At 41.3% G+C, this 22,117-nt stretch overlaps 1 protein-coding gene across 1 annotated transcript; it reads left to right on the top strand.

Annotated features, from left to right (window-relative positions):
• Positions 1-13,244: 13,244 nt before the first annotated feature.
• Positions 13,245-13,808, top strand: LOC141620654 (uncharacterized). The gene has a single exon (XM_074437468.1). The coding sequence runs from the start codon at positions 13,245-13,247 to the stop codon at positions 13,806-13,808; it is 564 nt and encodes a 187-aa protein (XP_074293569.1).
• The last annotated feature ends 8,309 nt before the right edge of the window (positions 13,809-22,117 follow it).

Here is a 22,117-nt window from a genome sequence, read left to right on the forward strand (position 1 = left end):
GGTCAAATGACCGGCGGCCGTCCCACCGGCTTGCCATACCTGATGATTAAATTGGAACACAAAACTTCCAGAGGGTTTTGTGCCGGTCAAATGACCGGCGGCCGGTCCACCGGCTCAGACTCCCTTCTCCGCGTTTTGAACCCTTTTGTAATTTTCGACCTAAACAGTTGTAAGCTATAAATACCCCCCTCCTTAATTCATTTGACACATAACCCTAGATCTGAAAACATTCCATAATTATTGTAATATCTCCTTAATCAAGTTCTAATCTTTCAATAATTATTATTAATATTTAGCAAGAATTAGTTAGTTCTAGTAATAGTCAATTGTTTACACTTGTTTGTTGAAGTTTGTATTGGGGATTTTGAAGGGTTTTCCTTCTTATTAATCAATCAAGCTCCCATCTTTCCTTTTGTTGGTATAATTTCTCTCCTTCCTTTTACTTGTTTATCATTTGTTTACATTTTCCTTGTCTTTTGATTTTGTTACAACCTTCATTATGTCTTCTCCTTGTGTTGTTTGCTTTTCTTCTCTATCTAGCATAATTTCCCTTAACATGAGTGAGTAGATCCCTTCTAGGGTTTAGGGTGATTCTTTATGGGATTTGTGGGCATGATTCTTTGAATATTTTGGTCCTTGGTGAAATTGTTTAACTTTCCTATGCATTGCACTCAAGGTGTTTGTTGATTTGCTCAAGTGAAAGCTTTGGCTTTTCTTCATTTATTGCTTAATTCTCCTTTAGAATGAAAGTTTTTGGGAGTCTTGATGTATGTTAGGAGAGGAGGGATACTTAATGAAAATTAGTAGCCACCCTTAAGATACCCAAGACATTGGTTCTTCATCTTAGGTTAATCTCTCACCATTGACCCTTTTTGATCTTCATGTTTGCCCCTAAACCATATCGATGACCCCGAAAGCCCTAGCTTTTAATTACCCATATTCATTATCATCATCTTGTTTGTCTTTTGCTCTAGTGATTATAACCAAAACCTTTACTCTTAAATTTGATTAAACTTGACTCATAATTAAACTTTGTAGCAACCCCCGCCGTCCTTGAGTTCGACCCCGACTAAATACTACGCTTTTTCGGGTTTTACAAATAGTTTTGATATAGGGAGTAGACGACAAATTTCCTACTATCATGGTTATATAGGAGTTTCAGAACAACATGATTAGTCAGGAGTTTCGAGGAATTAAGTAAAGTAAAAGTTGGGTAGAGAATTTGCACGATATGAAATCTTGGTGGTGAGTCGGGTAATAATACAACTAAGAATAGTATTGGGAAGAACGTTGAGGTAATTTTGTTGATGGATTTGATGTTCGTTATTAGGGATGTTGACCAAAGTTAGGAAAGGAATCGTGATGTTTAGAGATGAGTGTAAGAGGCTGATGTCCGGACAATGGTAGTGTTATCGTTTGTGACTAGTGGTTAAGGGTGAGGGTCTATTAGAAAGGTAGCAATTCTAAAGAGGTTGATTTTGTAGAGACCAGGTTGATGTGTATAGTTGTGAGAGAGCATAAGATGTGGTTATATGAGGCGGTTGTTAGTGGTTGAGTATTAATGGTATGGTTACATTTGGCATGGGGTGATGGATATGCGAATGGGAGAATGTGTTATGAGGGGCATACGAGTTAAACTCAAGCGAGAGGTAACCTTTATCGGGGGTAACTTACGTGATCAGGATTGACTAGTTGGATGTGGTTATGGGTCTATGATGTGTATAAATGTTTGTGTGAGGTTCTGACCTCACGAGAAGCGGTATGGTGTGCTAGTCATAAAGTTGTTATAAGAATGTTTGTGATATATGTTGGGTACGACAATCTAATGGAATAAGGTTCAAAAAGTAATAATTTGATTGATCTGGCATGGATAGTTAAAATCGTATGTGTATTGATGATACATATTTTATTCCGTGAAAAGGTATGGATGGTATGCATGAGATTCTTGTATGTTTATTCCGTGTAATATGTTGTGTTATGATCAAGTAAAGCAGTTTTGAGTAAGTTTTCTTGTCCGGAGAGTTATACTGAGTCAGTGTTTGTGGGAATTATATGTGAGTGTGATGTTTATCGATGTGGTTGTGGTGCCTCGGGTGGTGATCCGGGCACGGTACTTCGTGTTGTGATGCGGGTATTTTTGCGCTGCGGTGCGGCTGTTGGTGGCGGTGTTGCGATGCCGTCACCGGTTGTGGTGGAGTATACGGGGTGGTTACGATTTGAGTTTCGAAAGTACAGATCAGTTATGCACAGATCGTTGTTTTGTTGCTGTTGTTTCTTGTGAGTTTCGGTTAGACATGTAGACTGTTGTTTTGTTTGTTGATGTTTCTTTACCAGTTTAAATTTGAGAATGAGGGTAGAGTATGATATGAAATAGAGTTGTATATGTTTTCGTTGTTGTCATAGTATAGTGATATTCGGTTAATGGGACACGGTTGTGAGAGGTTGTTATAGTAATTTTGATCTTGTTCTAGATGAGGCTTTGGTAGACATGGTAATAGCAAGTGATTCGTAGAACATGTGTGGTAATGACCCGAAAGATGCAGGTGGTTCTTCATCCTTTGTTGTAGACAGTGAGTGTAGGGTGTTGGGGAATTAGTGCCATGTTGAGTTATTTATGAGTTTTTCGGTAATGGAAGAAAGAACTTGAGGATCTAGTGTGAGTGTACGTAACAAGTGTGGATCGTGAGTTATGCTTTTGGCAATGGGAGTTTTATATAGTTTATATAGAGAGGTATGTCATGTTGCAGTAATGTGGAAGAGTTGAAGTTTTGGGTTAAGCTAAAGATTTTGAGGTATAGGTTAGGTGGAGTGATGAGTGAATTAAAGTATGAGAATTGTTTAAGTAAGAGAGCCTTAGATATATGCATGGTGAGTGTTTGGTTTATAGACGGTTATCATTGACATGTGGGGGTAAAGAGGGTAATGAGATATAGATAAGGTTTGGTATTAGTGAGCTACGAGGACGTAACATTTATCTTAAGAGGAGTAGGATGCGACAAAGAGAGTTTAATGGTTGTACATGGAGTTTAATGGTTGTACAGGTTGTAGTAGATTTGGAAGTTTGAGTCTTGATGTAGAATAAAAGATTGATTCGTGTTGGGGTTGACGTTGTTAAAGGTCATGGTCGTGCTTGTAGTAGTATGATGCTTCGGAGTGTGAGAATATTTTATATAGTCTTGTGAGTTGGATGATGATGTATATAAGTTCTATAGTGTTGACAGTTGGAGGATGAGGTTATGAGGGTGAGTAAACTTCGGGGACGAAGTTCCTTTTAAGGGTGGTAGAATGTAACATTCCGTTTGATGTTTGTGAATGTTTTGATATTGGATTTTCTAGTGGATGATATGTTACGGAGCTAGCAGTGGTGTATGGAGTTAGTGTTGAGAGAGATATGATGTAGTTGATACGATATCGTGAGACATGTTGTGGAGGTAAGTATAGTTGGTGGAGTTGGTGTTAAGAGTTCATGTGTTATAGGGTGAGGTTTTGTTTTGAGTCTTAGTTGCGTTGTTGTGTCTTAGTCAAGTTGGTAGGTTTGTTTTTATGCATGGGTTGAACTTCGGGGACGAAGTTCTTTTTAAGGAGGGAAGATTGTAACACTACGGATTTTGTTAAGTTGAATACTCGACCGAGTAGAGCCTACTCGGCCGAGTAGTGCTAAGTGTGTGATATGTTTGGCTTCTGCCGAGGAATACTCGGCCGAGTATGCGGAATACTCGACCGAGTAGAGGATACTCGGCCGAGTATGCTCTATACTCGACCGAGTATCCGGTCCGTCGAGTGTTATTTTCGCGGTTTGATTTGGAAATGGTTAGGGCGTTATATATTACGATAAGCAGTTTCTAATTACAATTGACAAAACCTAAAACATCCTACGACGCTCTAATCATCTCTGAATCTCTCCTTTGGGTGATCATAGCAATCGTATTCTGTCCTTTGATTCATCGTCGGTAAGTCCTCATCAATGATTGATATTTAGGGTTTGTCTTTGATTATGAATTGGGGGAAATGGGGTTTTGCAGTTAGTGATTAGAATTATATGATTGTTGTTGTAGGTGACGATGTGGTAATTGTTATGCATTTGTATGGTTGATTGCAGCGTAAGCGGATTGCGAAAAAGGTAGGGTTTCTCCTACTCAGGACTGTTAATTGATTGAGATTGCATATGTTTTATAATTGTTGTTATCTGCTGATCATCGGAGGTTGGGTGTTGCGGTGACGGTATTGGTGTGGTTGTGCCGTGACGATTGTGGTGTTGTGACAGTTTGTGATCTTTGTGTGTGTGATTGTGGTGGAGTCACTTGCGGGAGTGGCTTCACACCCTAGTTCGCCCTCCGTGAAACCCGTCACGGGAGGGGATGTGCACATTAAGGGACAGGGATTGTTAGTCGCTCGTTGATGAGCTGGACTAGGTGGGGATGGGCTGCGGTCACCCACTGGCGGCGAGGATTACCTGTTGCGATGGGTAATGGCGGGACTACACACTTCGGTGTGTAGTCTACATCGTGTGAGATCGATGATCAGCTGGTTGTATTGTTGTTGTCTTATATTGATTGAGTAGTACTGACCCCGTGTTGTTGTTTTGTAAAACCTGCGGTGATCCATTCGGGGATGGTGAGCAGATTGTGACAGGTAATGCAGATGTTTAGCTATGGGACAGTCATGGGGAAGTCATCACGTCAAGTCTAGCTTCCGTTGTTATGAGTTTAGATGTCTTGGATGTCTTTTGTATTGAGACCTTGTACATTTAGTTTGAGTTGGTCTGAGATAATGTAATCTTTAACCTTTATACTTTAATAAATGTTGTTTGGAATTTGTAACTTTGATATACTAACCTCGGGAAACCGAGATGGTAACAGCCTTTCATGCTAGGGTAGTCCTTGGTAAGGTACCTTGGTATGAGGGGGTGTTACAATAAATCACAAATTGTACAAAGCAGTATAATCATTTTTTTTATTAATATGAAATAAATGTCATAAACTTCATAAAAATATTAATGCGGTAGAGAACTATAGAAGAGTTGGCAAGTACGTGACCCCTTTTAGGTTTAAATTTTTTCATTTATTTTTATATTTTTGCCTAAAGGTGGTTAAAGCATCGTATTATGCATGACGAATATGTCTCACCCTTCCCCAATTCGTATCTCTCCCTAAATTATAGTGATGATGTGCTCAATTTACACACACACAAAAAATATATATAGCACCAACAATAATTAGTTTGCTCCATATAATTGAATAGTATCATTTTTTATGCATGTAAATTTTTCAGAAGAAAAGTTTGAGAGAGACGGTCTTCACTATGTTAGGGAAAAACTACTCTTACCCTTTTATGTGTTTTTCATGACTTTTTTTTAGTGTTGATCGTTGCTTGAATTGAATCTTAAACTTATACATATTTCTATAATAAGTGTATCAAATTTACCTTCAAGCCTCATTTAAATCTATTTTATTACTCGTGGTACCATTTTTACTTTAAATTGTAAAACAATCGCACAATAAAGTTTTCCGAAACATTTACTCATTTGTCATAATATGATATTTCGATTCGCAAATTATTAGAAACTTTCTTTATCTTTTAATACTCCTTGAAAAATAGATATCAAACTTTGTACTTATCAATAATTTGTGAATATCTTATATAAATTTTGATTAATATACTTTTATATAATGACAAATGAATGTAAATAATATAACAATAAATTATCAATAGAAGTTGAAGTGTATTGTGAGGAAAATAACTTTAAAATTAGTAGGAGAAATACATATGACATTTGAAAAATAAACTTCGTATTATGTATAATTAAATATGACATTAGCAATAACAAAAGACGTAGGGGCATATTTCAGCGTTTATTTTACTCTTTACATGAGTAAATTCCATGTAGTACGTATTATGCATGCACATTTGTCACAACCCAGTTCGGCCTAGGGCCTTTTAGCCTCATAATACCTAATTTTTTTAATCGGAAGTTGTTATAAAATTAAATATTATAAATATATCAAAGGTTTTTTTCCTTCTAATTTAATAAAAAATGAACAAATACTAATCAATAATTTTTTAATATTAATAAATTGTAGGTAATTAATTTATTTCATATTTCTAATAATAAAATTGTAAAATAATTAATTAATTCTCATTTCTAATAGGAAAATCATATTCGTAATTATAATAGAAAAATTTCAAATAATAATTATCTCCTAATTCTAATAGTATAATTAAAAAAAAAGCCTTAATAAATTGTTAATTTATTTCCTATTTCTAATAGGAAAATTGTAAAATAATTAATTAATTCTCATTTCTAATAGGAAAATTATATTCCTAATTATAATAAAAAAATTGTAAATAATTAATTATCTCCTAATTCTAATGCTAATAGTATAATTATAAAAAAAAGCCTCCTTTAGTTATATATATTGATTACGGAGTTTTTATAATTATTTACAGGTTGAAGTCCTTTATGATAGAAATTGCCGATGAATAAAGCGGCTAGTAAAAGACTTAAAAGTCTTAGGTGCTCTTCTTTCTAACTTAATGAAGCTCATTTACGTTTAGCTCATCTCTATTTTATTCAGTTCAGTTCAGTTCTGCTCATCTCATCTCTTCACAAATTAACCCTTAGTTCAGTTCAATTCATTTCGGTTAAGCTCCATTCAATTCGGTTCATTTCAGCTCAGCTTTATTCTATTTATTTCAATTCACCTCATTTGTTGAAATTAACATTGCCTAGTTTGGAGGCATATTACACACTCCATGGCTAAGCAAGGTAGCTGTTGCAAGAGAGCCATTGCTCAAGACAATGTAAGGCAACAATCCTATGATTCCTTACTTGTAAATATTATAGCTGTTATATTATTTCCTTCCATAAATATGTTTAGCAAAAGTATTGTATAAATAGCCTAGTGTACAATGTAATCTTCAACTGAATAATATACAATTGCATACGTCTTCCCATATCGATGTTTATTATGGTATCAGGCTTAGGGTTTTAACTCTGTCTCTGCCTTCCCTTCTCTACACAAATATCGACAACTCGGAAAATATAATCAATGATGAACACCGATTGATATCTCGATTCTGCAAAACCACAATCATACTCCTTGGTTCATGTCGAGAATCCAGGTGCTAATATCACACAAACCGCTTTTAACGGGAATAACAATGATGAATGGTCACGTTCTTTTCATCTAGCTCTTCTCGCTAAAAGTAAAATTGGATATATTGACGGTACCGTTCCCAAACCAGATAAGTCGGCGTCAAATTTCAAAACATGGAGATCTACCAACGCTATAGTAGCAGCATGGATTTTCAATTCCAACAAACCAAATACTCGCAAAACAATCTCGTTACGTCCCGAAGCGAAGCAGGTATGGCTCGATATTAAGAATCGATTTTGTCGAGAAAACGACCCCCGTATTTATCAATTGCATGCCGATCTTATTACATGCCGACAAGGCTCCAACGAGTCTCTAATGGCGTACTATGGTCGCCTCACGAAGCTGTGGGATGACTTACTTGAATACTGTAATACTCGGATAATTTGGGACCCACAAAGGACCTAGGGACAAGTGAGGGAACCCATGTATACTCGGAAGTAAAGGATGACTCCTCCTACGAGACCAAGTAAGACCTAAACTAGACCTAGTAGACTTCCAGTGGACAGAGTATAACCTCTAGTGGACCAAGTGAGTTGGCAGTCGGTCGAGTAAAGTGTATACTCGACCGAGTGAGTGTCGCTCGGTCGAGTGGCACTGTGCTGCACCCGAGAAATGCTATTTCGGGATTTCATCTTATCCAAACCCTTATCCTCTTCATTCTTCTTCTTCTTCCTTCTTACTCTAAAACACTCTCCTCTCTCTCTAAACCTTCCCCTTGGCCTTCAAGCTTGGATTAATGATGGAACACCTCCCCGATCTACCTTTGTAAGTCGAAATCTCACATTTCCTCTTTGTCTTATGTTAATCTCGAATTAAGGTTTACTAAGAGAGATTAATTAGTATTTAGCTTATGTAATATGAGTAATTAGTGACTATTAATATAGGGTTTCATATTATTGTAGTATAGAACGCATTGTGATAGTGTTGTATGAATTGTTTAGGGTGAGACGGTCTCATGGGACGGTTTTTATGAGACGGAGTCGAGTCGGAATCGAGTAGCTTGTGAAGAATGCGAAAAGGTAGGTTATCCTACTCGGTTTCAATATATTTCGTATGCATGTTTGAGTGTCTTTCCTCATTATTGCATTTGTGAGTCGGTTGGTATGTCAAGTGGGTAGTCGAAGGGTTGTTATTCATAACATGCGAGATTGAATTCATGAAAGGGTCATATGTTTAATGTTGTTCTTCCATTTGTCATGTATGGTTGTGAATGTGTTGTGTTGGGAGTCTTTGGTGGTGGTACTTGATTGTTGAGGAGACGTAAGACGATTGGGAAACCGTCTTGTGCTCGGGTCGCCCCTTGGATCTTCCCACTCCAAGGGGGATGTTCACATTAATGGCTTGAGCCACGAAGGGACTCGTGTGGTTGAGGCATGACGTCTGGCAGGGGATCCGGTTGGCTTCCGGACCCGGTACGTCAGGGCGTTTCTCGGTACCTTTGTGTGAGGTGTGGTGTCGTGGGCGTGTCTCTGGCACCGGTGGTTTTGGGTACGTCTGGGCGTGTCCCGGTACCGGTATGGTGATTGTATAATCGAGTCTCATTCACATAATTATGTCGCATCTATACTTATCGAGTCATGTCTTATGTTTGTGTATTGAAACTGACGTTTGTTGTGTCCGTGTAAATGTCACCTATTTCTGAGGTGGCCTATTTCAATCCATATGATATTTACGATCATATGTGGAGCAGTTGTTTACAGGTTAGCCTTGGTAGCGTGCGGGAGAAGGGGCGAGTCGTGATGACATTCGAGTCGATGCATAGTTGATTAGATTAGTATAGTAGTCATGAGTTGTATTATTTATTTTGTTTATTCATTTATGTTTATGTAATCCACTAAATGATTTATTTATGTTAATCGTTTCTTAATTGCAACTCCGATTTCACCGCCCCGGGAAACCGAGATGGTAACATCTCCCAATTACCTTGGCCGGGTAAGAAGGGGGTGCTACAAAGTGGTATCAGAGTTTCGATTTTGGAACCTAAACAAATAAACTAAATGAACCTAGGAGTGTCTAATAAAATGAACCCGACATGAGTACAATAGGAGATCGGTTTTGGATGAGTGGGCGCCCTCATATCAAAACTAGTGCCTATTTCCTCAGTTGGTCACTACGTGGGTGGTTACAAGTAAGGGTGAACGATATAGACAATGTTGTGTGATTACATAAATGATATGGTTGTTGATAGACTCTTGCATGTTATGAGTTTCAGATGTGTATGGTAAGATACGGAAAATTTGATGAGTAGATTTACATGTCGTGACACCTTTTGGAAGACGATAATTCCATTCTCTCGATTCATACCGTATATTTGTCTAATGCTTAATAATGTTACCGCTGGTATATATGTTGTGGCTATTTTGGTCGAGTAAGTGCGAGTATGGATGTAGTAGAGAAGAAACGGCGATCTTAATGTCGCATGAGCTAACTCGGGACGAGTCACCGATAGACGGTGGACTCCCGAACCTCGTATTGTCTTGTAGAAAACCCATCGATAACACTTTATTGAGAAATTGGACCTAACGGAATCACTTGACCGAGTGAGAGACCAACTCGACCGAGTAAGCAATCACTCAACCTAGTGGACCCTTGCCTCGACCGAGTGGACCCAATTCCAGGAGGTTATACATTTTGGAAAAATCCGTCACTCGATCGAGTGGGACTTCTACTCGACCGAGTAAAGTCGTACTCGACCGAGTACACCCGGCACTCGACCGAGTGGGTTCACACGGGTTGGACTACTCGGCTAAAAGCCCTTATCTCCTCCATTTTTCATTCTTATCTCCATATCTTCATCTCTTTCCTCACCAAAAATTCCCCAAAAACCTCCATTGCTGTTCCATTTTGCTTGGGATTCATTCCATTACTCCACTTTTTTCACCTAGTTCCATTAACTTGTCAAGTTAAGCTTATTCATCCTCTTCCATCTTTTCCCCAATTTGAGTTTTCTTTATACCTGGTGAAGAAGGCAGTACCCTTGGTAGGTTTCAGCGGAGAAACCAAACAGTCCCTTGGAGAAATAGTGGTACCTACCCTTGCAGGGGGTATGAACAAACAGGTACGGTACTTGGTCATTGATGGTCCATCAACTTATAACGTGATACTTGACAGGCCTTGGATCCATGAAATGAAAGCGGTACCATCAACGTACCATCAGAGCCTGAAGTTCCCTACACCCTGGGGGGTACAGGAGATACGGGGAGATCAAAATTAAGCTTGGGATTGCTACAAGAACGCTCCGAAACCCACCGCAGCTGGTCCAGCATAGCAATTACAGAAACTGTGCATCTAGAGGGATTATATCGCACCTCCCCAGGAGGAACTCGACGAAGTAAACCTGGACCCACAGTTTCTAGCAAGAACAGTGCTGGTGGGAGCTGATTGTGCAAGTAACATCCGTGAGCAGATAATTGAATTTCTACGTACTAACATGGATTGTTTCGCCTGGTCCCATAGCAACATGATTGACATAGATCCAAGTGTAATTACACACCGGTTAAATGTAGACCCCAGCTTTCCTCCAGTCCAGCAAAAAAGGCGGAAATTTGCTCCTGAAAGGAACGAGGTGATAAACCAAGAGGTAGACAACCTCCTGGCATCAGGTAAGATCAGGGAAGTTAACTACCCAGAATGGCTCTCGAATGTTGTGGTTTTACCCAAGAAGAACAACAAGTGGAGAGTATGTGTCGATTTCATAGATCTTAACAAAGCTTGCCCAAAAGACCCGTACCCCCTGTCGCACATTGATTCCATGGTAGACGCTACAGCAGGGCATGAGCTGCTTACCTTCCTTGACGCCTGGAGTGGGTACAGCCAGATAAAAATGGACCCTAAGGATCAGGAGAAAACAACCTTTAGATCTGACAGAGGCTTGTACTACTATAATGTGATGCCCTTTGGCCTCAAGAATGCTGGTTCCACCTATCAGTGCCTGGTGAACAGAATGTTTAAGGAGGAGATAGGGAGAACAATGGAATTCTACATTGACGATATGGTAGTCAAATCCGAGAAGGCAGAATAACATATGTCCCACCTGGAGAATACCTTCTCGATCCTCAAAAAATACCATATGAAGCTGAACCCCCTGAAATGCACTTTTGAAGTCTCCTCTGAGAAATTCCTGGGGTACTTGGTGACGCAAAGAGGGATAGAGGCCAGCACGGAGCAAATCAAAGTAGTACTTCAGTTAGAATCTCCTCAGAAGCCAAAGGACGTATAGAGGCTCACAGGTCGGGTAGCAGCCCTAAACCGGTTCATATCAAGGTCCTCAGACAGGTGTCGATTGTTCTATGACATCTTGAGGAAGAGCCAGAAGTTTGAGTGGACGCAGGAGCATGAAAAGGCGTTTGGGGAGCTCAAGCAGTACCTAAGCACCCCTCCTCTTCTCTCCAAGCCAGAACAGGGAGAACCGTTGTACTTGTATCTATGAGTGACAGAGGCGGCTGTAAGGGCTGTACTGGTATGAGAGCACGAAGGAATGCAGTACACCAGTATACTATATAAGCAAGTCTCTGTTACTTGCAGAGACCAGGTACACATCTCTAGAAAAACTCGTTTTAGCACTTGTTACTATTTCGTACAAATTGCGTCCCTATTTTGAGTCACATACAATTTCAGTCATGACCAACTACCCCCTGAAAACCATAATGAGGAAACCCGAACTGTCAGGGAGAATGGTTAAGTGGTCTGTCCACCTGAGTGGGTACGACCTGAAATTTGAACCCGAATGTGACCATAAAGTCCCAAGCCCTAGCTGACTTTGTGTCAGACTTTAGTCCCACCATTCAAGAACAAGCCGACAGTAAAATCTTGACCCTAAGTGAGGCTAAAGGGGAGCAGGTATGGGAGTTACATGTTGATGGGGCATCCAATACGAAGGGAGAAGGGGTAGGACTGGTCCTGAAATAACCTCAGTGGGAACAGATAATACAGGCAGTACGGTGTGAGTTCAAAGCAACGAATAACGAGGCTGAATACGAGGCCCTAATCTTAGGACTCCAATTAGCCTTAGAATTGCAAATCAGCCGCATCGAGGTGTATAGTGACTCCAAACTTATCGTAAACCATGTGAATAACGTATACACAGCCAGGGATCCTAAAATGATAGCCTACCTGGAAGTGGCGAGGGAGCTCAAACTCCGCTTTGCCTCCTTCCACATCCGGCAAATACCAAGGGATTGGAATGTTGAAGCGGATGCTCTTGCCACCCTGGGAGCAGCCTTTACTCCATGGGCAGTGGGTACTATACCATTCATACATGTCATGAAACCTGCCATACGTCAGAATTAACTGCAGAACGCCAGTAAGGCTACAACCACCCAGTGGACATACGAAGCAGGGATACTGTGTACTGCCACACCCCAGGAAGAGATTGATGATTGACGCAAGCCTTACATTAGTTGGCTACCTGATGAGGTATTACCACCTGACCAGAAAGACACCAGGAGCTTCAAAATGAAATCCTCCAGATTCGTACTCATTGATGGTATCCTATTTAGGAAGTCCTTGGCAGGACCCTATCTGAGGTTCTTAAGCATACAAGAGGCACAGGCAGTAATGTGTGATATCCACAGTGGTGATTGTGGAAATCACACAGGGGGTAGGAGCCTGTCCAATAAGACACTAAGGCAGGGTTACTTATGGCCTACCATGAGGAAGGATGCCATAGATTACGTCAAGAAATGCGAAGAAGGCCAAAGGCACGCTCCTGTCAGCCACCAGCCAGCAGAACATATGCATCCGATCATCTCGCCTTGGCCTTTTATGAAATAGGGAATGGACATTGTGGGACTATTACCCCGTGCTTCTGGAAACAGGGCGTACATGCTGGCAATGACGAATTACTTCTCTAAATGGATAGAGGCAGAGGCTTTCCCTCAGATCTAGGAGAAGCATGTGATATCTTTCATCAAGAGGAACATAGTCAGCAGATATGACATCCATTCAGAAATCATATGTGACAACAGGTCACAATTCATATCCAACAGAACTAAGAAGACTCTGCGCGGGTGAAACATCAAGTTGCTTAAGTCCACTCCTAGGAATCCGCAGTCCAATGGTCAGGCAGAATCCAGCAACAAGATAGTCATGAAGAACCTGAAAAGAAGGCTGGAGGAGATAGGAGGCAACTGGGCAGATGAGCTCATCTTCGTGCTGTGGTCTGATAGAACTACCCTCAAAGTGGCAACAGGTCAAACACCATTCCGTCTGGTATATGGGGCCGAGGCAGTTATTCCCTCTGAGGTGCAAGTACCGACGCATCGATATGCCAATGCCACCGAAGAGAGGAACCAGGTAGAAATGGCCAGCAGCCTGGATACCATTGATGAGCCAAGGACCAGCACCCAAATCAGGATGGCAACCTACAAGCAGACAGCTGCCAAGAGTTACAACAAAAACTTAAGGCTGAGAACACTGCAGGTAGGGGACCTGGTACTCAGGAAGGTATTCCTAAACACCAAGAATCAGAGTGCAGGCAAATTCGCCTATAACTGGGAAGGTCCCTACCGCATAGAAGGCATCGTGGGTAATGGGGCATACAAGTTGGAGACTATGGATGGGGAAGCTGTCCCTAGATCCTGGAACATCATTCACCTTAAAAAGTATTATGTCCGAGGTTCCAGGTGCAGGACCCAGAAGTTCCACCTCTAACAGATACATCCCAGGACCCTTGAATCCTAGCATTCAATACTCCAGAAACCTTAGAACATGAACTAACTTGCTAAAAGTGTCTTTGATTAAGCAGCTATCGCTTGAAGGGGAACAACCCTAAAACCCACTTGTTGGAGCCACAGCTCACTCTCTCATAAGGTACATACGCAAAGAACTAATAATTTTGTTTCGTACCGCCTGACTGTACCACCTGCATTGGTCTAACAGTAACATCTCTTTTGACAGCAGGAACAACTAAGTCACCAGGCAAGGTCTTTCGTTCAGTAAGCACGTGTTAAGTCTCCTGAATTCAGCAGGTACTACTAGGGAAATGACAATTTACAACGTATCTTTCAAATCCTTTGAGTCAAAATCCTTTTTCTTATTTTCCCTTGATGTCAACTTCACAGGTGTCACAAGGAGCAAAATGTGGAAGCAGCGTACTTAGTATTTCAAAAGGCCAAAATGAAACTCTATTTCTTTTAAGTTATTGTAAAACTCTGGGGGAACACACTTTGTAATCCCTAGACTATTTTGGATTTATGAAATTGCTTCCATTTTAGGTTTATCATTGTTTTTGGATTGAATGTGGATATGGTAAGTTGAATATTAAGGCAATGTCCTAGTAGGCTAATTGATGGACAGAAACTAGCAAATTGTTCCTCCTACAGGAAGTACCCAATGTGCGCGTGGTCGAAACAGAGGGATTCGAGCATCTGTAGACACCTCGTTTCTACACCTCTCGCAAACCACCCGGTGATGATTGGGCCGCATGTTTGATCCGCGGAACGATTTGTGACAATTCGTAAGATTATCGTCAAGTGATTGCTCAAATATTAATGTCAACCTCTTAGTTGTCATCTACGTCCTGATACGGTCGTTTTGCAAGTAATTAGAGTGCATTCGAGTCCGGGTCAAAAACCGTCTCCATTTTATGATAGTTTGTTAAATCCGAGTCGAATGTTGGAATGTTCGGATAATTCTATTCCATATTTCTCAAATTTTATCTTTTGGCAAATAATATCCCGTAATATTTACGTAAGATATTAAAGATAATCTAATCAATTCCGTCCTACCATAACTAAAACGCGGAAATCTTTCTTAAACAGAGGAAACCTCTCGGGAATAGACGCAAGCAGTCTGCGCCTCTTCCAAGAGACGCAGATGATCGCTGCGCCTCTTCCCAGGCCCTTCTTTGCATGATTTACGTATCTTTTTTATATCTTTCCGAGATTCACTTCCAAAGAGTCTCCGAAACCCTAAACCTCCGTGTGATTAGTATAAATAGGAGCTTTCGTTCCTCATATTTCTCACGCGAGTGTCCGCCCTTCTCTTCTCCCTTTGCATTCTAGACTTCGTTCTTACTAATTGGCGCCTACGTGCTTGGACTTCCGACCACGTAAGCTCGGATCTTTCCGGGTACCAGCCTCTCCGTTGCATGACCGACCAATTTGACCACTACACTCAATCAACTTGTTAAATCGTTTTCCTCTCCCGAGGGCATTCTTTCCTTGCATTCGCGTCGAGCATTCACTAATCGATCTTCTTAGTTCATCTCGTTCCGTCAACATGTAAGTCTGAGGGTGTAATAATTCCTCTTTATTTATTGTATTTTATTTATTGAATCATCATTGTAAGATTCACGTCGAAAGTACCTCATTAAAACCGATTTCTAAAACCGTCTTTTAAAACCTTTTTTGCGGATTTCCAGTAGACAGACGTCGAGAAAAGACGCAAAGAATCGCTGCGCCTCTTGAAGGAGCGCAAAGCACTTTGCGCCTCTTCGTGAGGCCGCCGCAGATTCTCGCTTCTTTTCTTCTTCCTCCGTCCCTCGTAATTCGTATCAAAAATATTTCTTTTGTTTTGTTCGTCTGTTAATTCGTTCATCATGATAGTTTAATAATTCATATGTATATTATTCATCCATAATTCACATGTTTTAATCCGACTTAAATCCCTTATAATCCAATATTTGCGGGTTTTTCGTCATTAATATTCAATTCGAGTTTTAGAAGTTCAATTTCATCATATTGAGTTTCTGGGATTTATTGTTGATACATTCTAATCTGTTTATTCATTAATTCGTCGTATTCATCACGTTAGTAATTAGTTTAGTTAGTTTGTTTTATTAATTATTCGTTAACATCGGCCCTTCACATAATTAGTCCGTTTGTTTCCGTCTCATCCATGTTTTACTGTTTTTATGACTTTAATCGCATGTAAATAATCCATTAATTACTTTCATCCGAGTAGATAATTTAATCGGTCCATAAAATTAACAATTCACATTAACGGTTTGCGTTAAAACTTGCCAGAACTCACCCTTGGAAAGACGCAAAGAATCGCTGCGCCTCTTCCAAAGGGCGCATGTTGCTGCTGCTTTGTTCGAGATGAGTTCGTCCCCGAACTCCTTTCCTGCCTTGACGTAGTTTAATTAGTTTACGTATTAATTCACTAATATTCGTATTATCACCTTCTGATCTGTCGTGTTTTATTCTTTTATTTCTTTTTCTCAAATAATCCGTTTTAAAGGTATTTTCGACATGAATCACCTAGTCCATTGTAATTAATGTAATTTTCATTATTGTAATTCATAATTATTGTATTTCTTTTATTGCTTGTATGTTCTCACATGTAAATGAGCATTAAATTCCAACTTCGACCCAATTGTATGCTAATTAATTGTCAACCGACTTAGTTAAATCTTCACATGCTAGGATTAATCAATGGATGTTGCATTGCATGCATATAGCCGACGATATATCGAGTACGAATAAAACTCCCTAATCATTAGTAGAGGCCGCTATCGAGGCGGGCGGGATTAGGTGTTCGATCAAAAGAGCTTCCTAATACGTACCCTCACCCCTTACTCCAGATCTCCGTGAGCACCCGTGTTCATTGGCATCCACGAGAGTCATTCTAGACATAGAATGCTAAGGGTAACGATTGCTTAGTGTTCATGTCACTACTTTGTGTCTTGACATGACACGAGGTATTCGAACGGTTCCAATTTCCCATAAAAATTGGTGGCGACTCCTTACAAAATGCAAACGCTTGTTTTCGAGCCCCTTCACCAAGCGCCCCCGTGGGCGGCCCGCTGTCCACGTTTGGCGACTCATTGGGATATACACTTACGTGTAGCTAGGGTGAAACTTGAACAAGGTTAGGGAATAAGTTTGTACAAGACAATTGTCGGTTTTCATAACTCGGTCTTCCTAGACCGTTTAATTCGGCCTTCCTAGGCCCAACCCAACCCATTCGACCAATCGTCCCGTCTAAACGGTCCTAATTCTTATTTGGGCCTAAGGATGGATAGCGATTGACGTCATCCATACCATGATGCTTACTCTTGTTGGTATCAAGGACCTTCACTACTTGAGGAAATGGACTAGGAATCGGCCTTACTCTTGTTTGGCACGAGCCTCTCCACAGACTTCGGGTTTGATGGTTCGGTATGGCAACCCACCCTTTAAACCAAAACCCTTCTAAATGCACTCAGCATCCCGTTATAATGCTTGTATAAATGTGTATACCTTACGTGATCACCATTTCAAAACAAATCATGACAAATTTTCAAAAATCAAAACCCAATTTCAATCAAGAATTTCGAAAAGGGGGCCTTTAATTAGCACAAAATCCGGTCAAAATTCTGTCCGTTTGTCGTGTCAAAATTCGGGCCATAAGCCCATTTCAAACCTCACCTCGAGTCCACTCCTACAACTACACTACAGTTGGCTAGGACACACATTTTCAAAGACCTTCTCTTTCTTCAAAACTCACTCAACACAAGTGGCACACACCCACTTCACGAGTCAAAACTTTTCCTCTTTTAGCAAGTGTGATAGAATGGTCGATCGTGTTTTGATTCGTCGTCGATCTCTTATCCAGTTCCAAGATGCCGGGTCAAGTGATGAAACAAACCTCCAAAGCAAATTCAAGAAAATAGTGATCGAATCCTAGCCGCGATAGCCCAAATGCAAATCACTCAAGAACAAACCTATGACCGCCTCGAACTTATCGAAGGCCGCATCTTTGATGTAGAGGGAAAGTTGCCTCCCGTTAAAGAAGTACTACAATTTTCTGATGACGAGTCTAAAGATGAGAATCCTCTCCAAGGGACGATCAGTGAGAAAAGACTCCAATACCTAGAGGAGCAATTGATGTACCTTAAGGGGGATGACATTTACAGGGAGAACAATCGTAAGTATGAAGCCGTCAATTCCAAATTGCCCACTAACTTTAGCATGACGGATATCCCTAAGTTTAAAGGACATGAGAATCCTTTGAACCACATCCGCACCTTCAAGGACTACATGTCTATCAAAGGCATCAAACCCGAGATGTTCTTAAGGATCTTTCCTTCATCTCTTGACACCATCCCAAAGCAATGGTTCTACACTTTAGATCACAAAAAGGTCGCTACTTGGGAGGACGCCGCCATCGAATTCTCGAAACAATACGCTGATAATGCCGAGATACAAGTCAACATGCGCACTCTAGAGGTTCTTACCCAAAATGACAAGGAAGGATTCACCGACTTCCTAAGTAGGTGGAGGAAAACTAGTACCCAACTAGTTGAACGCCCGGATGAGGCCACTCTTGTAGAAAAGTTTGTGGACAATCTCAAGCCCATATATGCCAACCATTTGAGATATCAAAACATCAAGACCTTCAAAGACTTAACTGTACTAGGGACACGAATTGAAGACGACATCCGTAAAGGACTCTTGTCCAAAACGGTAGGTCGAGGGTACCAAGGGTCCACAAGTCGTTCATACGGCTCTACTAGCAAGGCCGACGAAGTTAACCTTCTCGAGCCATCCAAGAAAACTAGCCCACCAAGGAAGTTCACAAACCTTGGGGATACATACTCCAACGCTCTAAAAAGACTAATGAAGCAAGGTAAACTCCAACCCATTGGGCCTACTCCCGAACCTGAAAGGAAGTCCAAATTCTGGGATGAAAATTCCTACTGTGAATACCATAGGGGCAAGGGGCACGATACAGAAAAATGCTACAAGTTGAAACACGTGCTTCAGGATATGATTGAAGACGGTCGACTTCCAATCCCACCAGGAGGTAAACCCAACAACACTCAGAATCCTCTTGGAGTTCTAGTGATTACAAGTGACGAATCTACCTTAGATTACTCACATCTCATTTCTCCCACCGAAAATGAAATTCATGCAATTGAGAAAGAAAGACTCTACTCTACCATCTCCCCTACCATTTCCGACTTCATCGCATGGGCAAGGAGTGTAGATAGACAAGTGTGGGAACTAGAAAACATGGTAACGACCTTACGCGATCCCAAGGCAACGCCTAAAGAACGCATACCATTGACTTTCGCTCAAAATGCCACTATGCAAGAAGTAGTCGCCGTGGTCGACAAGCTAGTCGATCAAATTATACAACTAGAAAGTGACATCATGAGGATGAAGGAACTAGCTGCAATCAATGGGGTTTGGGCCGATGACGACGAGGACGAGTATCTCATCGAAAACTCCTTAGTCAAAGAAATAGTCCAAAATGGCGAAGACCAAGATGTGGATCACCTAACTCGCTCGGGTCGTCCGTACCAAAGCACTACTCAAAACGGTCCAACCAATGTCATCACACCAAATGACAACGAAGACGACCCCACCGATCATTTGCTCAAGCAATTACGTAAAACCAAGGCCGATCTTTCGCCGGCAACTAGTGGCAAGCTCATTCCCGCATCGCCAAGCTTTACTGCAAGCTTTGGCCAAACTGAATGTGGCGCATAACTCTACTCCCGAAGATGTAGTCAACTTGGTCTTCCAAGAATCACCGAGGTTAAGTAATCCTATTACTTTCTCAGATGAAGACTTGCCACCTTTTGGCGCTAGTCACAACCTTGCTCTATACATCACTGTCATTTGTTTAAAGAAGAATGTGCCAATGACTTTGGTAGATGATGGCTCTGCGGTCAACGTCATACCCCTCAAAACGGCATACAAATTGGGCATGAAAGAGTCGGATTGGACTCCCACCAATCAAGGTGTACGTGCATACGACGGCACGCGACGAAAGGTGGTTGGACTTGCTAGCCTAACCATAGCCACGGGACCAATCGAGCGAAAAGTCAACTTCCAAATAGTGGACATTGAAGCTTCATTCAACATACTTCTGGGAAGGCCTTGGATTCATGCTTCGAAAGCAGTAACATCCACTCTTCACCAAAAGATCAAGATCCCACTCAATGGCAAAGTTGTGACGATCACTTCGTCGCCTATCAAGGCAATAATTGAGAAGCAATCAAACAATCAAGTCCTTACGGATCCCATATACGAACTTGGGGGCTTCCAAAGTGTAAATATCATAGAAAGTGAGTTGGCACCCTTATACTATAATCCCTACTCTAACCTGGTGGTCAACCACATACTCAAAAATCAGGGATACTTCCCTGGAATGCCTTTGAACCCGATTCGGAAGAACACCTTCGCGCCATACAAGAAAGGCAACTCATCGAGAATACCACTTGGACTAGGGTACAAACCCACAGCTGAAGAAGTTCTCGAAATGCTCGCTCAAGTCCAAAATCGCAAGTATGTAGGAGTCCAAATGAGGCCATATCTCCCCACCTTAAATGGATACTTCGTTCAAGAAGGAAGTTCAGAACTCTTTCACGGGTTTCCCGAACCTTGGCATTACCTTGAGAGGAAGTTAGCCGGAATCGAGATCTTTCACGATTGCTACTTCATCCCTCCCGAAACGGTTCCTACCGTCAAAACCCGTCAAGCACCTTGCTTTGACGAACAAGCCGTTAGCCTATTATTTGGAGAGGACCGATTCATTAGAGCCGCGCAGGATGAGATCATTACTATGATACTCCAGGACGATCGCTTCAACCCCACCGCGTTGATCACATAAATCGACACAAAAGATCAGAAAGGATGGAGGAAATCCATCAAATGGACCAACAATCAAGGAAGGCTCTTCAAGCTCACTACTAGAGAAGGAGAGATGTTCAAAGGAGAACCAGAAGACGACGAGTTCGAGTCGGAGTCGGAGTCAGAGTCGGAGTCTAGAGAAGTCATTAGAGAGTCTACTCCTGTTGTCATCCCCACTCCCTTCGTTTCTCCTAGCCTAGCATCGAGTAGTCACAGTAGTTCGGGAAATGCCCCACCATCGTTTCCTTTACCGCCACTGACCATGGATCAGTTGGCTTCTTTCTTCAACTTTACTCAAATCTTAATATAAATAAATCAGGTTCTGCTTACTCTTTGCGTTATCTTGAGTGCAATTCTGTTTATGATGATACTGAGGATGACCAAGACCCAGACTTGACCGAAATACCTCCCTACGTAGCCAAAGAAATATTACAGAAAAGGAAGGGGACCATGAATTGAGGACACCGAACCCATCAATGTAGGAACTGAACTAGAACCCAAAGAACTTAGGATAGGGACTACCTTGAGCTCTACCGAACGGGCCGACCTCATAGACCTCCTAAATGAATTCAAAGACGTCTTCGCTTGGTCCTACAAAGACATGCCAGGGATCGACAGGGATATTGCCGAACATAGAATTCCGATTAAGCCAGGTTTCAAGCCCGTGAAATGAAGCTCCGACGAATGAGAACAGAGTGGGCTCTAAAGATTAAAGAAGAAGTGGATAAGCAATTCAAAGCCGGGTTCATCAAAGTTTCCGAGTATTCCGACTGGGTAGCTAACATAGTACCCGTACCCAAAAAGGATGGGAGAATCCGAGTTTGTGTTGACTTTAGGGATTTGAACAAAGCGAGTCCAAAAGATGACTTCCCTCTACCTCACATCGACATATTGGTGGACAATACTGCAGACCACGCACTACTATCCTTCATGGATGGGTATGCGGGTTATAACCAAATCAAGAAGGCCATGGAAGATATGCATAAGACCGCGTTCGTCACCCAATGGGGAACCTATTGCTATACAAAGAATGCCGTTCGGATTGATCAACGCCGAGCTACATACCAACGCACCGCAACTACACTCTTACACGACATGATGCACAAAGAAGTTGAGGTATATGTAGATGATATGATCGTCAAGTCCAAAGAGAGAGAGGGACATATTGCGAACCTTCGCAAGTTCTTCGCAAGGTCGGAAGTATAACATGAGACTCAATCCTCGTAAATGCACATTTGGGGTAACGCCTCGGCAAACTCCTAGGATACGTCGTTAGCCAACGAGGTATAGAAATAGATCCTTCCAAAATCAAAGCTCTGATTGAAATGCCACAACCCCAAACAGAAAAAGAAGTCAGAGGATTCCTGGGAAAAGTTCAATACATAAGTCGATTCA

Source organism: Silene latifolia, chromosome X (assembly GCF_048544455.1).
Source record: "Silene latifolia isolate original U9 population chromosome X, ASM4854445v1, whole genome shotgun sequence".
NCBI lineage: Eukaryota > Viridiplantae > Streptophyta > Magnoliopsida > Caryophyllales > Caryophyllaceae > Silene > Silene latifolia.

Coding starts and splice junctions, on each gene's coding strand:
- LOC141620654 (XM_074437468.1), top strand. CDS start 13,245: ATGAAGAACCTGAAAAGAAGGCTGGAGGAGATAGGAGGCAACTGGGCA.